Source organism: Synchiropus splendidus, chromosome 4, assembly GCF_027744825.2.
Source record: "Synchiropus splendidus isolate RoL2022-P1 chromosome 4, RoL_Sspl_1.0, whole genome shotgun sequence".
Classification (NCBI taxonomy): Eukaryota; Metazoa; Chordata; class Actinopteri; order Syngnathiformes; family Callionymidae; genus Synchiropus; species Synchiropus splendidus.
This window is the reverse complement of record NC_071337.1, coordinates 29,565,477-29,583,666: the sequence shown is the minus strand read 5'-3', so window position 1 is coordinate 29,583,666 and position 18,190 is coordinate 29,565,477. Positions and strand designations below refer to the sequence as shown.

The following is an 18,190-nucleotide window of genomic DNA, read 5'->3' as shown; positions in this document are numbered from 1 at the left end:
TCATTTTCCATTTGTGTTCTGACATCTTGACTTGCTTGGCACAAGCTAGTCACCTGTCTGGATCGACTGGTTGCACACGCTCCCATATTATGACAGTCATCTTAAAGAATGTGTTTGCAGGATGGTGGAGTGTGTTCTGAGCACCAGACGACTGCCTACGTCGCAGTAAAATGGTGCATTCTTCACATTTTACAAATAACTAGAAACACACAAAAGCATGACACGTGTAGCTTTTGAAACACATATTTTATATATTAGATTCCATATCCAACCGGACAAACATGACATCCTCTTGTGAGGTTTTCATGCAACAGAAAAAATAGGCAGAAAAAGGGAAGGGAGCGGGCAAGAGTGATGTACTACCGTCACAACAGGGGGATTCTGTCAGGCGGGATAGAAAAGGGTTGGAGTGTATAGTGCTTTCTCTTGTTGACCAGCAGGTGGCAGCGGCACCTTAGGATCTCAGTCGAGTCTCGCAAGGATTAAATCAGACTTGTGTCTTTCGCGTTTACAGCCTTTTTTTTTTTGTCCCAGTCAAAAATATGAAAGCACTATCTGATGCAATATTATTATGGTATACAACTAACTTGTTCATGAATGTAATTTATTTCATATTTCATTTGAATTGTTTTGTCCAAATACAAATACACTTATCAATAATAATAATAATAAAAACTACTCAGGACGAAAATATAGCATTTTTTTTGTCCCAATGTCAGTTTGGATCACGCCACTTTACATCAGATGAACGTGATCATCTTCTCTGACTTTCTGGCTACCTCTCTTCTGAAGTACTCAGTTTAATAAAGCCAACACTCAATCCATCCGAGACACACATAGCTTCAAGCGTTTTCTGAATCTGACACATGCACTGCACCACAAACCACATGGGTTTGAGCGAGCATGAAGGGGCTTGTGACTCAGTGCTGAAGTCATTAAATTATTATCAGCACTTCAGAGCCAGAAAAGGCATTTTCCACTGGTCACTGGATGTTAAGTCATAGAGTTGGGCTGTTTTCACAAATAGCAGAGTCACGGTTTTTGGATAATTATTCTCCCTTGCGAATTTTATTTCATTGTTTTAATTTTGCATTTCTTTACTTTCTTTTTTAATAACCTACCTTTTTTTTAACACAACTAAGCATTTTTTTCTGAGTCTGAATTAATATTATAGAACCAAATGATCTTGTAAATATATTCCTGTAAGTATATTATTTATTGGTAACTGTGAGTATGTTTTTTTTTTAGTTAATTAATTCCCACCGGATTTTAAGTGATGAGTGACAGAAGTATTATACCGGACAACCCCCGATTTTTCTGGCCTGAATAGTGCATTTGATATTGAATCTACTATCTGCTCATCCCCATACTGGGTTGAAAATGTCAGACAATATAACCTCCATACATATTTTACGTTTCTGGAGGATATTTTGATGTGAACAAATTTCACCTGACAGAATGCCTTTATACCTGATCGTGAGTCCTAATGTGGCGCCGCCTGTGGAACACCTGGAGAAACAGAACCCATCATCTACCTGCTCCATCAGCAGACTCTTCCAGGAGGATATAAAAAGCATTCAGCGTGATGAACGAGCCCTTAGTGAGTTCTCTGTCTATCAGAGGAGAAGAAAAGCAGAGGGGAAGGTGGAGCAGAGAGGAGTCCAAATAAACAAGAAAGAGAAGAAGAATCCAATCGCTGTGTCTCTGGTGACAAGCCGAGGAAGCTGTAGAGCTACAGAGAGACACCGCTGTGCACTTACAGCTTTTTAAGACTCTTGCTTGGTGGGATCATGCAGTACAGTGAAAGTTACAACTATTCATTTGGTGCTTTTTCAGAATAAACATTAGAGATGCAGCTAAACATATAAACATGTTTTAACTCCTAGTTGAACAGAAAAAAAACAGCACAAACTATCAGCCTGTTTGTCCTCAGCAGAATAAATAGCAGGGATTCATTGACCTACACACCTGCATTATGCCTTTGATTTGAGAGTACTAGCTTCATATGTTTACCTCCGCCAAGGGGATTGTTTGATCATCGTGAACAGATTTTCCTTTTGAAGACATGTTGATCATGGTCCAAAGAACCAAGTGTTACAATTTGGTGGTGTTGCAGGTCACCATGAGGATGGTGTGGTGGGGAGAGAGCTGCTATCCATGGGATTTCAAATGATGAAAAAGTATTGAATTACATTGCTAAAATAAAGCATTAACATTTCTATGTCAGTGTGAATTTGCGCCCTGGCGGAGGCCTAAGATTTTCCCATTTGGAATCGGTCAAGTGCATGAGCAACTCTGCAGTCATCACCAGGTTTAATCAGCATCTTAGCGCAGTTTGGAGCGTCAGGATGATGATCATCAGAGCAAAGGTGAAGCGCTCATTAACACGGATTTGGGCTCAACGGAGAGCACAGTTTGAAAGAAATGAGCCTTTCCTGCTCGCGGGAGCGACCTCGCTCGACTCATCACAGCGGGAGTGAAGACCGGCTTGTTTACATGATTGGCTGCATGTGATACCTACAGTTTTAAGAAACAACACAACGTGATAATACTGCAAAAGTTTGCTCCGAGCGGACCGTGCATGCACACACACACCCAGCGCTGCCGTACTTTAGAAACAACACTTTGATCGGGATGAGACCTCTCACTCCCCACTGAAAGCTCATTCCCTCGACTCGCTCCGTCTTTGTAAACTTGACATGGTTGTCATTGATATTTCACAAAATAACAACAAAGAGAATATAAATCATTCAATAATGTGATATCGCGCCGTAAAGGAATATTATATACAAACGAACCTCCATAATGTAAAAACCAACAAAATTGCAAGTAAATCATTTGAAAAAGGGTCTTAGAGAGTTATTACTTCACAACTCCTGTTGCCTCCGTCGTCACGCCAGGAGGCTGCGCTACATAATACTGCCATTCAGTGCCGCTTAGTCGCCAGCATCAATGAAAAACAAACGTACTGAATCTTCTGATATACATAGACATACAGTATATACATGATATACATGAGTGTTGACGAAATGCTCATCAGAAAGAAGAGAAAACACAGACTTTGTCACATTATTGGATGCTGCCTTTGACCTAATCCTCATCGCTCTCCTGAAGTCATTCCCAAAACCAGGCGCACGCACGCACACACCCACACCCACACACCCACACAAACCAAAACTCGACAAAAAAACAATCATGCATTAATTCAAAATGGACCGAGAGAGGAAGGTATTGATGCCAGGAGAGGTGGGGGGCTCAGAACTGAGAGGCCGAGCTGGGGTCACACTGGAGTAGCCGCACGATGGAGGGGTCACTTTTGGCACCTTTGATGAACTCCTCCAGAGACAGTTTTCCTGCAAGACAGCCATACAAGGTGAGACACACATCACCCTGCTCATACCTGCTTACATTTCTCCACTCCTGTAGGTAGTCACTCGAAGATGAGGAACCTTGAAGCAGTATTGCAGGGTTGATGAAACAGTGTCCTGATTTTCATAGGCCGCTAGATGGCGCTCTTGGCTTCGAAGTGATGTAGGATTTCATTGAATTAGTTGTTCAAGTCCAAACATTTTACAGCAGACAGTGCTGTTGCTACAGCTCACTGTAAGGCCAGTTAAATTCACGACTTTTTAAAACTTTTTAGTTCCATTTGAAGTTGAATTTAAGATCAACTCGACAATAAAAAAAGGAAAACACCACATCAAAATCACACAAGAGTTATTTATATTAAGTATTGCTTAAAAACTAAAATAAAAAAATATTCGACACTAACTTAAATACTGACTAATGTGTTCACATTTTTGAGACCTGAATTTATGATTTAAGACATTTTTTTTTTAATCCTGAAAAAGAATCACGATTTTTTTTTAATTCATGAAGAGGCCTTGTTTTTGGATTCATGAATTTAATGCCTTTTAAGACTTTTTAAGGATCTGGGGCAATCCTGCGGTGGCCTCAGAAAAATAAGGAAACTGTTTCATGAAACCTCATCCACCCATCTCTACCTGCAGGGTTTGTCTAATACAGGACATTCAAACACCATCTGAGGGCAGAATGAGCACCACAGTAGATTCAGCAGTTCATTAGTCAGGTGTTATGCAGTGCAACAACTCGAGAATGATCATGACCACCAAATGATTTCATCTAGCAGAACCAGGTGGTTCTTTATATATTGTCCTCCACAGTTCACGCTTCAAGTTCCTTTGACAAAGAATTAAAATGTTTCCTGAAGACAGTATGAAATTTTGTTTTACTTCTGCAATTATTTGCAAAATACATGGAAATATATTGTTGTCAAAGGGAAAACAATGCAAAAACAAGACATAAAAAAAAACCTCTCTTTATTCTCATACATTTTTTTTCCACCAGGCTGTCCTCGTCTTTTGAAGTAGAATTTTTCAGCAGAGACAAATTATGTAATGTGACATTCTAAAGACATAACATTATTACTGATTCCACTCATACCATATAATAGTCAGCATTCTCAATTTTGTAATTTTGTTTTCTATCATATTTTTAAACTATATATCTCGCTATTTATATCATATTAAGACTCAAGATTTGTCTCGCATGTCCAAACTGCAGTTTGATTTACGGAACAATGATGAACAATTTCTGTTCACCACGCCCACTTCGTCGTCAAGTCAATAAAAAATAATCCAAACATCAAATAATAGTGAGTTTAACACATCATTGTTAAACACTAATATGTCCACTTCCATGGGACAACAGAAGCTCTCGGATATACAGATCATCAAATCCTGTCATGGTGGAGCTACAGGCAAAAAAATATCAGCACACTCAAATATCGTAAAAACTGAAGAAGAGCACTATATGAATACGCGACAAATAAATATATGGATATGAATGTGCTTTTGAGTTGTATTAAGGCATCCATAATTTCTATCTCCCCTTCACCTCCTAGCGATAGATGGGATCTTGCAATCTGAAGGTCTAAGTGGACTGACTTTGTTGTAAACCAGTTTTTATGTTTTTAATATGATGTGATTTGCAATCCTGCAATATGACATATAACATATCATCACTCCTGCATGGGGTTATGTATCGTACCTCCAGATACCAGGCAACACAGCCCTAATCCAGTTAGTGTAGGCCGACACAGAAAAATGTGAATTTCCCTGACATAATCGGACTAAGCTGTTTATACGCATTTAGTCTCATCTCATCTGGACTGGTGCAATAATACGGTTCTCTGGGAAGCCATCCCACCGTGGTCAAATGAAGAGTGTCAGTACCATGAAGTGTGTTTCCGCTGTTTTCTCGTAAAAACCTCAAGTTCACTTTTGGCTGCGAAATGCCACAGTCTGTAAAAGCCATGGCGGAGGTCCGTCATCACTTGAACTACATTGCCTGAGGCGCAGAGGTGCAAGTCTGAACAGCAGGGAGCCAGTCTGCAACGTGTATGTCAAGCACCTCACCTGGTTCCGACTTCCTAAAACCTATTATTGTATTTATTTATTATTATTATATTTATTCATGTCTTTTTTATATGGGAACCACCAGACTAAAAAAAATTCTTGTGGAAACACCAGTCTTTGGAATGGCTAGTTAAGATCATATCTTCGCTTGGGTTTTGTTCTCAGGAACTTCAAATCCAGTGGCGAAAGCAGTGAAGTCAGTTTCGCATCAAGTGCCCTGTTTGTTAAACATTGATGCAAAAAATGAGAACACAGTCCTTTTCCTTCAGACACAGAGTATTACAGGAGAGATCAGTTTTGAAAAGCTGACAGAATAAAACAAAGGATCCTGAAATAAAATTAGCGTAAAATGTTACTAAGTATAACCCTCATCCATCTGCATTCATTAAGTCTGTGTGTCTCCCTGCCATGCTCCGCTTCTACCGCTCTCCATCCATCAGAACATTTCCCTCCGCCATCCTCCCCTCACCATCATTATTGAGGTCCATTTGTCGGAAGATCTTATCCGTCCTCTTCTCCGGCGTGGATTCATCCTCTGGCATCTTCATTACGGATGACACCATCTTGTATATGGCCTGTGAGAAAAGAAGGAAGGAGAGAGGGAGAGATAGTCAGGGTGGAGACCAAAGCTGGAATCTGGCCTGTGGGGAAGAACTCAACCGAAGAGAAGCACTAGACTAAATGAAGCAAAAACAAAGTCAAGCTTCAGATATAAATCACTTTGAATTGAGAATTGTTCTCAGCCCACGCTTTCTGTCAAGAGGAGGGAAGCTCTGTGGGTGGTGCTCATGCAGACAGAGACCCCAGAAGGTAGCAACAGGGACCCCTCACGAGGAAAGACATGCGCCTGACATGACAAGTCAGCCTTATGTCTCAAGCCCATCTGCTGTATCAACCATTAGAACGATTGTTGCTCATCATGAAACACTCAGTATGTTCAACCTATCTGCGAGCGACAGTTCAGAAATCTATTTTCAAGATAGCCGAGAAATTCAAACTCAAGACTGACCAGCAAAAACAGAGTCAGATGACATTGCCTAGTTAATCTGATGCAGGTGTATGTATAAACTGCATGAGCTCATCGATGATCATCATTAACACAAGAGGGCGCTGGTTTAATTAATCCACTCAGTGTGCAAACTTGCCGAGAGGAACTCTGGAAGTAGAAGTGGAAGCTGGCCCTTTCTATACCAGGTAGCCACAGCCCATGGGTACAGCCTGCCATCTGTTGTCGCAGCTTTAGCCCTGGCATAAAACATACTGACTTCCCAACTGAAGTTAGGACTGTACAAATCAATTTTTACTTGAGGCATCTATGTCACTGAGGTGCAACGCAGTCTGACCAGACGACAATGGTGGCCAAACTCAAATTGCTAGCAAGCAAGTGTGTACATACCTCGAGTAACCGCCAATTGGCTGTGTTGAGGGAGCGAACATGCGACTCGTAAACAAACTGCGATGCTCATTTGAGCATGACGCCCTTCAACACTGGATGTTGAAGGGCGTCACTTAATGCGATGGACATAGGTGGGGCTCATGTTGCCGACAACCGCGATCCCTGCCACGCATACCAAGACTCTCCCAAGGTCAACTGAGTTTGAGACTCCTGTTCTAGTCCAGCGTCGGAAAACCTGTCTCACGTTCATCTGAAGAAACAAACGACAGAATAAGCTTGACTGAAACTTGCAAGAAAAAAAAGCATCTTTCTGAATATCAATGATGTTCTTAGTCAACGGTGTGCAATGTTAATGAGCTGGAGGATAATCCCAGTATCCTGCACACTCAGGGATAAAGTCTAGTTAAATTTAACTCTGTAATCCGTGAGACCGCACACACACACACACACACACACACACAGACGCACACACACAGGAAGACAAGACAGAGAAATATCAAGGTATTATAGTGTATGACAGCAGCACAGCCAGTGGAGCTGCAACCACGCAGCGCATCAGTGCTTCGGTCTGCTTGAGCGCCATGAGAAGCACCATCACTGAAAGCAGCATCTGTCTTACAAAGCTAATGCATTTATTATGGCCTCTTTCACCTTATCGCACATTAGCGCTCTAACAAGTTTACGCTAACGTAGCACCGCTACAATCAATCCTAATGCAATGTCTCTGCCTTAAACAAACAACAAGAGCGCTTTGCCATTTTTGCTGTGGGAAGAGAATGGAATCTTTTCGCAACAAGGGCACCTTTGTTTGCATGTTGCCATTAGTATCTAAACAACAAGCACAGACGAATTTCATGAAAAATAATGTCTACTTCACTCACAAACACTCAAGTAGTTTGGTATATAAACCTGTGACCTCGTGTGAGGCTGAACGTATAAAGTCCTTCATAATGAAATCGTCCTCATTTGAACAGAGGGAATCATTTATCAGAGAAAGAGGATCAAAAACCGGTATGTTAAATCTCAGCATTAAAACAGTTTCCAAGTAAATACAGGCTGTCTTGTCTAATCTTCAACATTAGCTGAGACACCGCCTCTTCAGGGACCACACAAAGTGCCATTGCCCAGCCACTTGAACTGAGGCAACTGAGGCGTTTCTGTACCTCTGTTAGCTTTGTACATTATTTGTGCCCGAAACAGGCGCCACTCTACTCCAACACTCTGACCCTGGCAAATTCCAACTGATGCTCAGTGCACCGAGGATATGAGGGGTGTAAAAAAATATCAATACATTCAAATATTGCAATACTTGAGTGTGTGATATTGTATTGATATTTTTTGTTGAAATCTCGCAATACTTGATTGTTAAGATGTTTTGTTTTTTAAGTCAGCTATATCAATATTTAATGTGTCGATACTTGGAAATGCTGCTGCATTTGTGACCGGTTTAACACTAACGTTTTATTTTGCAGGATTTGATTAAGGGAGTGATTCATTCCTCTGTTGGACTACAAAATTAAACTTGAACTGACGTCACAGCAATAAACTTGTTTTCATGCACATCATATTGTATTGCATCATCTGATTTTCCCATTCAAAACCATGGCTCTATATTGCTAGAACAGTATCGTGTCTCCACTCCTGTATCAGGATGAATATCGTATCGCAAGATCCCTGCCAATACACAGCCCTAGTGGACGTTTTGTTTAGTGTCACTGTAGAGCAAAGTTTGCATGAGAAGCTAGTTTGAACTCATTTGTTGCAACACTTCCGATTATTGCCCTCCTTTCCTGTTCCAATCCTGTCTCAATTACATGACAAACACAGGGAACCATATTTGAACCATTAGACTTGAGACAACAACTTGATGTTTTGGTGCCAAAATAGATTATATGTGTAACTAAAAGCGACAATGACTACCACTGCAGGATAGTTGCCCTTCGGTTTGCATATGCCATGGGAGATCCATGTCTGGGAAAGGTACTGTAGTATTTCAATTGTTTCTCACAACAGTCTCAGGAATCCCCCCATCGGTCTGCACCCTCGCCGAGACCCTGTTTGCCATGAGAGACCATCCCCGGGGCAAATAGCTTCTTGGAGTTGCCCGCAGTTGCTGCATCGAGTTCACACAGGTCTCTGCAGAAGGAGATGTTTGACATGTGGATTCCACAGAACACAGACGTGCTGTGACAACTGGTTTACTTCAATTCCAGTCGATGAGTGTTTCTAGAAGGCGCACTGTGCCGTGCCATGGAGAGTCCCAGAAGTGCCCAGAAGTGGACCGTTCAGGAAGGAAAACAGTCAACTGAACGCAGAGTGGATCCAGTACATTTCTCACTCTCACTACAGTCTCACTCGAAATCTGACAAAATATGCAACAAGGAAAGCAATCACGTAAAGGCCAAGCATGTGAGACATGGGTAAGGTGGTCCAGACAATCTTTAGTGGTGTTGGACCATTCCTTTCCAGTCATCACCAGGACAAGGCCATGCAGTGACACAGGTCGATAATGACGCAGTGACCCTGACCCAGTCCAGCGGATGAGTGTCACAACCTGCGGCACCAACATGCACATACAGCACACATCTGCATGCGCACAAGAGCAAAACACATCCGGAGGAAGTTCTATGATTAACATATGTTTACTATTCCCTTTGAATGCCCATCGTGCACCAAGTATCCTGTGAACGCAGTGCCGTGCTTCTGTCTATGCCTCACCACTGACACTTTAAGAAATATACAAGAACACAGATGTCTATTGAGGATCTAAATGATAGAATTTGAAGGATTTTCATGTATCTGTCTTTCCAATTTCAGGATCTCTAATCATAAACTGGATAAGGATACAGTATACTGCAGGAGCAGAAAGAAGCAGCATGAAATCATGGGCATGAAAGTGAAGTGCTTGTATATATGTATATATATATATATATATAAATATATATATATATATATTAAAGAAAGAAAATGGTAGTGTGTCTTATGTCCGCACTAATGACAGTGAAGCATGCAGAGCCCATCAGCTTTCTTTGCACGTGCCAGGCTTCACTGATGGAGCAATCATCCCTCCCCTGCCCGAACCCTCATTAAAATACCATTGAATCCTGATGATCAGTCAGATCCAGAGCTGTTCCCATGGCTTAAGTGTGACGATCAATCACTTTCATGTCTACTTCTTTTATGTAACTGGTCGATGAGATGCTGTCCTATGCATGTCTACATATATCGAGGAGGTTGACACTCGTATCTGTAACGTCTCACACTGCGTTCTGTATTATTTTGGGATTCAGTTGTGACCGTGTGACTGTCTGTGAGTGAGAGCGAGCAGACGCACTGACAAGAGGTTTGCAACTTTGTGTTGTGGAAAGAAACGTAGAAATAGAACTTTATGACAGAAGCGGCATCCCCTCGTCTCACCTGTACGATCTCCAGCATCTCCTCTCGGCTGATGTAGCCATTTCCATCCAGGTCGTACATGCTGAAGGCCCATTTTAGCTTCTGCTCCAACTTCCCCCGGGACGTCACACTCAAGGCGATGATGAACTCCCGGAAGTCTATTGTGCCGTCGCCGTTGGTGTCAAATGTCCGGAAGACATGTTCGGCAAACTTCGAGGCGTCACCGTACGGGAAGAAATTGGCGTATATCTTTTTGAACTCCTCCACATTTAAGGTTCCACTTGGGCAGTCCTTTAAGAATCCCTGAAAAAAAGAGGTCAAACACTTGTCATTTGTCGCACACTATCTCCACATCAATTAAACAAAGATGTCAAAACTGTTTTGTTGCTTGCAGTCCATTCTTTATACTTAACAAATTAATATTACACGGAATTAAATAGTCAACAAATTGTAAATTGTGTTTTCATTTGATCATGAAGCAATAACAATTTATTAAAGAATACATCCACTCACAAACAAGCAAACAAGGTGTGTTTCTATCACCTAACAGCAAGATGACCTTGCATGCTAAGCGTCATGTGACTCCCTGATCTTCAGCCCTGCAGGTCAAATGGCAGTTTTGTCAGTTATTCAGGGCAGCTCACACTTGTTCCATATGTCTAATCCTTGCATTGTATACACAGCTTTAGCACATACACACTCACATATTCTTTAGCATGAGGTTCAATCACTTCATCGTGTGGTGCACTAATCTGATCTGAAATTGTGCGGTAAAGAGATCGCCGCCTTAACTAGGGAGAAAATTAAAAACCTTCACGTGAGCCAGTTTTCATTTCAACGTTTTAATCTTGATTTAAATACAGGTGTTATACGCAAGGCTGTCAACACAGAAGTAATATGTGACAGTGAAACATGTTTTGGAGATCAAAAGATGAAAGGAACTTTTTAAGACTAGTTTTCATGGTGGAATTTGAAACAATTCAGTTTCAAAATAGCAGTGAATGAGGCCTGTCTCACTGTTCAGCTCTTAAGATTCGACGACAGCGGGAAGAGTGAAGCAGTCTCTCAGCGCATTTTAAAACATCATTTCAAACTAATCAAATTTAATATTGATTCAATGGAGTTTAAATCGACTATAAACAAATACGAGAAAGTGATCATCTTCATCTCTGAGGCTCTTTGATGCTGAATAATATAGAGACACTTGGGGAAACTGCCGCTCTAGTCTACACTTCAAAGATGTTTGGTGGATTGATACACTGTAACAGTGCTTCTAGGCAGTGAAGTGCAGATTTGGAAAACATGTTGATTTCATTGAGCATGTCTACAAAGTCAATTCCACCTAGTATGTGAGGGGAGAGCCATGAGTGTGCATCCTTAAGAAGACAAAGCCCTGAGACGGCTGCTTCCTCTCAATGATGAACCCTAGTGTAGAAGCAGACACTCTGCTTCTTGTCCCAGAGCAAATTTCAGGTTCAAAAAAGTATCCTCACACGGACATTCTGTGGGTGGTTTCATTCCTTTTTCTGTGCAACACAGGTCCACAAAAAGTGATGGCGTCATCTGCACTGGGTGGGAGGCCATAACATCAGTTATGCAAAACCAGTGATTTGGTTCTTATACTGAAGACAGTTCATTGTTCAGGTCAGTTATGGCCCAAGGGTATGTGGGAGTGAGGCTGTACGAAAATATCAATAGACTCGAATACCACAAAACACTATTGACATTTTACATTCACAATATTGGTAAGTATTGAGTTAATACTTGGATACGTTTGTGTTTCTGAGTTCATTGCAATTCCCGCCACTGGCTCCCCCTTCAGCATCTTGTAATAGCTGTAGTAATAGTTGACTCTAAAGGGATTGTATCACTGGATGGTACGAACAGAAGTCTTCCTCTGAATTAAAAAAAAACAAAAAAAAAACAGCAGCTTGGTCCCTAATTGTCTCAGCTCATTCAGGGAGATGACCTCGCTCAGGAAGAGAGGTGTTGAGGACAGGTGATTGACACAATGTATGTGAGCATTTAACGTTTCTCCCACTTTTATATTTTCCCGTCAATAAGACATCAATAAGTATGGATTCAGCCATTACATTTTCCCCAAGGCTCAAATGAAAATTTTAGTTCATCCTTCATACACATCAATATTTTTCGACCAGTTAGCACGTATTCTCTCTTAAAGAATGACTGATGGATTCATTGATTCATGAGTCAGCAAACTCAGGCTCATGGAATCCTGCTGGAATCATCCATCCTAATGAGTCGCTCTGACTCAAACTGCCGGACAGCAAAACAGTCAGAGTGGAGGAGTCAGTGTTTACTAGGAAGATTGTGTTTACCTTGTACCATTCCTGCAGCTCGTGGTCAGAGAACTCTGTATTCTCCCGGAGGTCCTGGAGCATCTCGGGTCGCAGCTTGCTGTTCTGTTTCCCCATGGCAACTGTTTTAACTCGGCAACTGTAGCAAGTGTGGCACCAGCCAAGTGGCTTTCCCTGCCTGTCGGGCACACATGAAGAAGAAAAGAGAAATTTCAGTGAGACATGACATGTGAAATGGTAATGTCGGTCAAGACACGCTTTATCTGGGGCAGGCTTGAGCAACTCGTCCCACAAAGGGCCGGAGTGGGTGCAGGTTTTTGATCCGACCACTCAACGGGCCACCACTCCTCTCTGGTCTATGAACACTGTAATCGGTTGGAACGAAAACCCGCACCACCCCGGCTCTTGGAGGACCGGATTTCCCGCCCCTGCTCTACAGTGAATCATGCTGAGATGAAATGCGAGGTTTGTCACAGACTAGTTCTCAAATCCTCTTGACACGAGATGTTATGAAACACGGCAAAGTCCTTAAAGTGAAGCATCACATTTGCAAAACATTGAATAATCTGGAACACACACTCTGGTGACGTCAAGCGCTAGCCCACTGATCACATTCATGGGTTTATCTGGCCAGCTGTGTGTTTCTGTGTCAATCAGATGTGTGGATTGTCCAGATTACCTAATCTCTGTCTACCATCCATGTGCCAGGACGGCAGACGCAAAACAGCTTCAACTGAAAACGTACTTTCACCCAGTCTTTTATTCACTCCTGCGGCACGATCTTCACTGTTGGCTTGGACACTATCTCCATCGGAGATTCCAAAGCCCCTCGTGTCCCAAGCCAGGAGAGTATCACAAGATGTTCCCAAGACAGGGCAGAGGTGTAATCTGACCTGTCTGCCCTGTCTCCAAATCCGACAGAAGCCATGATGAGGGCAGGCAGGTACCCTTCTTACAGGACACCCTGATCATCTTAACTGGCCACCGTTTCATTCAGCCTCAAACCAGCGACTCTCGCGCTGTTTATTATTATCTCTTTTTAAAGTTTGATTCAACGATGGTCAAAGTAGGATCCGTCCACATGAGTTTAAATATTCGTTTTTTATGTAATTGATTAATAAAAATGAATTTCTTAAAGACCCAGCCCTCATTCATATTCATTATTATTGTTATTATTCGCATTGTTAATAATAACAATTTTGGAGGCTTCACAAATTTGCTACTGAAACGATTCCTTGAACTGTGTTGTGCTGTGAAAAGACGAATGCATTGGTGCTGATAAACCAATATGTCATATTAGAGGGCAGATCCCGTGAACGCCAGCGAGGGCCACCACTTCCTCTCCAGCCAAATGCTCACGCGGAAAACTGTGCTTAAGTAAACAAAGAACTCCGTCAACTGAAGAACAGATTAAGGTTGGCACACTGCCTCCTGATCCAGATCTCACTAACAAGAAAATCGATTACAGGGTGACCTAAGTTTCTGTTTCAGACTTTGACACAAGTAGCTCAGCGATGCCTAAACCTTTAATGAAGAATCCAAGAGGGAGCCGTAAGCCCTGCCATGCGCAGTCATGCAGTCGCTTTGGTGGAGACTCGAACACTGTATACGCGTTGCAAAGACAAGCAAGTCTTTCTGAATTAGGACATGCTCAGTTCTCAGCAAATAAATGCAGGCACTAAGTCATTGGAGGAAAGGAAGGGGTAGGATTTTCTTCACTTCCTGTTTGTTAAGTGAGGATGCCAATGCAGTCCTTAGTGGAGAGTTTCTCCGGGCAACACATTCTCACTTCCGAGGCATCAAACGGCGACTCTCTTCAAGAGTGGCTTTTTTAAACAGCATTGCATGTGGATGATTTAGGTTTTCAATTGAAGCACGTGTTCAGTCTTTCGCGGCATATGCTGACGCTGTGGGCAGTGTGACATGTAAAAGAAAGACAGAGGTTGTGGTTAGCCAGGCAATGGCACTGCAGACTACTATCTGTCACTTGGTATATAAAGCACCTTCAACAAGCGTGCGTTTCAGCCGCGGTGACTTACATGGCACCGTCAGTGAGGTGTAGGGCCACATAAGATCATATCGATACTATTGATGGGTACATGAGGTATCGTGTATTGTTGGGTTGATGAAACAGTGTTCTACTATGGCTCTTACGGTTTAGAAACTACGTGAAGGTTCAATGAATTTGTTCAGACAGTGCCATCTGGTGGCCTCTGAGACTCAGGACACTGTGTCATGAAACCTTATCTGCCCACACTAATAGGTACCTAGTGGCATCTAGAGGCTTGACACCTCCTCTTGGAACATTACATGAGCGACAAGTGTCAACTACACAGCCGTGTTTGTTTGAAGAGTTGGTACCTCTGACTGCATCACAAGAGGGCGCCAGTGTTTGACCCAGTGATTTTTGGTAGTCAATGAAAAGCAAATTTTATTGAAATTTTCGGTACACACAGAATGAAAACAATATATCTTCCTGCCCAGCAGTGGAAGTAATTCCACTCAATGACAAGAGTTCATTCTCATGCACAAAACACACACGCATTTTGACTGACTATCATTGAATCGACAAGGCTGGTTCTGGTTGGTTTCAGTGCCTCACAAAAAAACTCCCACAACATGGAATTGCCTTTTCCCAGCTAATAAAATTTAACCTGGAACCCTCCTCTCCAAAAGCTCAACAGATGCATTAACGCCTCATTATCACATCTTCCTCTGTGCACTGGGCCATTGAACGCTCAATACTGAGACACATTTGATGTAAAAATAAACAGCCTATTCATTGCTGCTGCTGCTGCTGCTGCTCCTCTTGAAAAACAGACATCAGACAGCATTGTTCCCCTCAGATGCTGGGTCAGAAACTAATTTACTTTGAAAGCTTCACCGGCGGAAATGAGTTTGTCCTTAAAGAGCAATTGATTGGCGCACATCCCTCTGGAAGTTACTGCACCATCAGTGCGTTCAATTTATTTGTTTTTGTTAAGTGCACGGGAAGACGTCCGATTTCCATGTTTCTTTCTGCCCTGCACACTTTTGGCTACACACTGAATTAAACATAGGCATCCATTATGTACAACTTTAATGGAGGCTTTTTTGAACAAGCTTTTATGAGCCCCTGTGCTTGTGTGGGCTGTTTTGTAGCATCTGCACACTAATAATGATAAATAATGGACAGCCATGGCACACCCCGGCCAGTAATCACCAGAGAACCTTGGTGAAGTGGAGCATTAGTTTTATTTATCAACGGCGACGCCAGCTAGTGCAGTATTACACATTAATTACGGGAAATGAAGACACACTGAAATAATTGTTATTGTAATTTACCCTCACAACAACAATAATTGTAAGATAATCGTGCAACTACTCTGCATGAATAGCTTTGCTAATGTCTAAATAGTGGTGTAGCGTATAGCCATAAATCTGGCAAACTGATCTTTTCAATGAAGAATGTGGTGCTTTGCTTAAAGTTGCTGTTATTTGGAGCAAACAAGCACGGAACATGCATTGGAAAAACACAACAGCCCATCTTTATTTTACAACAAGATATATCAAAATACGTAAACATTGCTCTACTAGGAACTCATTCTGCAATTGTCAAGAATAGAAAGCATAAATGTCAATGAATAATAAGAAGTAAAACTAATGAGACAAGGAAGTGATGAGTCACATTTGGTGTAATGTTTGAAGGATCTGTCACTCTCGCTGGGGGTGAGCTGTCGCACAAGTGCCCCGAGGCCAGCAGGGGCCAGTGACCCCACACAAGGTCCCCATGAGCAGACTGAAAATCTTGTCAGCACTATTTAATACACTTAAATTGGAATTAATGGGACTCAGCGTTGTGAATGGAATAAGTGAGTTCCGCACCCTGGCGGGACTGACGGTCAAGAGCAAACTGGAGTCAATCTGTGTTTCCGCAATTTAAGTCAACCTATACATAGCAAAAATTTTGATTTTGGTTACACGCAAAACATTATGGTAGAACTGAAGTGGGAGAAATGTGAGGAAAAGCACAACTCGGACTACTATTTCATTGAAGTGAAAAGTATCCTACATTTTATGCAACAACATGAAGCCTCTACCCAAACATGGAGACAACATATCACCAATAAAAAGTTGTTGTGAGTGTCTCACTTTGAACTTGAACTTCAATTTTGCAAAGGGAAAACAGAGGTCTTTCTGTTTGGATATGTTTATGTGTCATTTTTAGAGTGTCCCTGAGAACATTGTGGCCGCTGCAGTACAGTTTGTCCAGACCCAGCACTGCACTGAGTGTATATGTAAATGTCGTACAGCCAGCGTCTATCCCACTGCATTGACTATGCAAAAAATATATAGATAATACTAGAGCCGATTATATTGTAGACTTAATTAAAAAGGATTAATAAATAAAAGTAAACAAATCTGTTCATCAACTTCGCAAAGTGCACAAACAACTTGAGTGTTGTTTGACTTACAGAGGGGATGTGAGCTTTTTTATTTTAAAAACAGACAGAGAGAGAGAGAGAAATACAAATCAGAAAAGATTTTATTAATTTAAGACTTTGTCATGCATCCGTCCATGAGGAGTGTAGATGTGTCAAACTGATCAGCTCCAGCCAGCCTCATTGTTTGGGCAGTGGCTCGGTGCTGTCAGACACATTCATCTGTGATTTAAGGAGGCGTATGCAGCGGTAAACAATGAAGGATGCCACGTATCAGACTAGGCCTCTGCTATGGTCTTTCCTCAACACAACTTTTATTTTTTTACAAACTCCAACTTGCTATATCTCAGTACAATCGCACAATACAATGAATCAATTATAAAAAAAAAATATTCATGGATTTATCCTGCTCCACATCAAATAAACGTAGGGTTGTAATATTGGATAAAAATTATGGTTTTCTAGTGGTTATTACACAATGACAAAGAAAGGTAAAAAAAAATAAAATAATAATAGTGTTGTAGTGTTGGTAAAATCTTAAAAAAAAAAATAATAAAAAGATTTTATACACGTAAATTGAGAAACTGTCACAGCAGGGGGTAAGTCCTTTTCGCTTACATAATTGTTAGTCATTTGTCGTCAAGAGTAACTTAAACCATTTAAAAGAAACCGGCGCCAAGCACACAAAAGCAAACAAGTGCCCATGACTCAACTAACAACCTTTATCCAGCAAATCCAATTCCAACACAATGTCACACCGCCGTCACCCTCTAAGCCTTTTCTGAACTGTTCATTACTCCTGCTGTGATCGTGTTGCTCGCTGGCAGTCTGAACGGTGGAAGCATTACAAAAAATGTGCTTGTCCTCACAAGCTTCTGAATAGTTATAATGCTCGCCCCCCCACAGACGGCAAAAGCAAAAGCCTGACTTCAATCTCCTGGAACTAACCCTTAATCGTTCTGAGCCACCCTCCCTTCTGAGCCGGGGAGCACTAATCCAACTCTTCAATCTAAGTGTCCGGTTCTTGCTAGTTGCTGCCTGGCGCCGTCAATCTCACTCTCTGTCTCCTTTGAACATCTGCTTCAGGACCAGTAAGCGGGTCACCAACCTCCGAGTCGATGATCCTCGTGCAACAAGAAGATGAGAGAAGACGAACACAAAACAAAAGATGACAGCATGGAGAGGGAAGAGTTCCTAAATATGTGAAACAGCCTTTAGACG

The 18,190-nt window shown here is 41.8% G+C and overlaps 1 protein-coding gene across 1 annotated transcript in view; it reads right to left on the bottom strand.

Moving 5' to 3' along the window:
- Positions 1–231: 231 nt before the first annotated feature.
- LOC128757165 (hippocalcin-like protein 1) overlaps positions 232–18,190 on the bottom strand; it is a 45,782-nt gene continuing 27,823 nt past the window's right edge. The window contains exons 2-5 of the mRNA XM_053862255.1: positions 12,570–12,726; positions 10,252–10,533; positions 5,908–6,013; positions 232–3,353 (exon numbers count right to left, since the gene is read on the bottom strand). Of these exons, the coding sequence (XP_053718230.1) occupies positions 3,256–3,353; positions 5,908–6,013; positions 10,252–10,533; positions 12,570–12,665 (582 nt within the window). The 5' untranslated portion in view covers positions 12,666–12,726 and the 3' untranslated portion in view covers positions 232–3,255. The remainder of the gene's footprint in view (positions 3,354–5,907; positions 6,014–10,251; positions 10,534–12,569; positions 12,727–18,190) is intronic.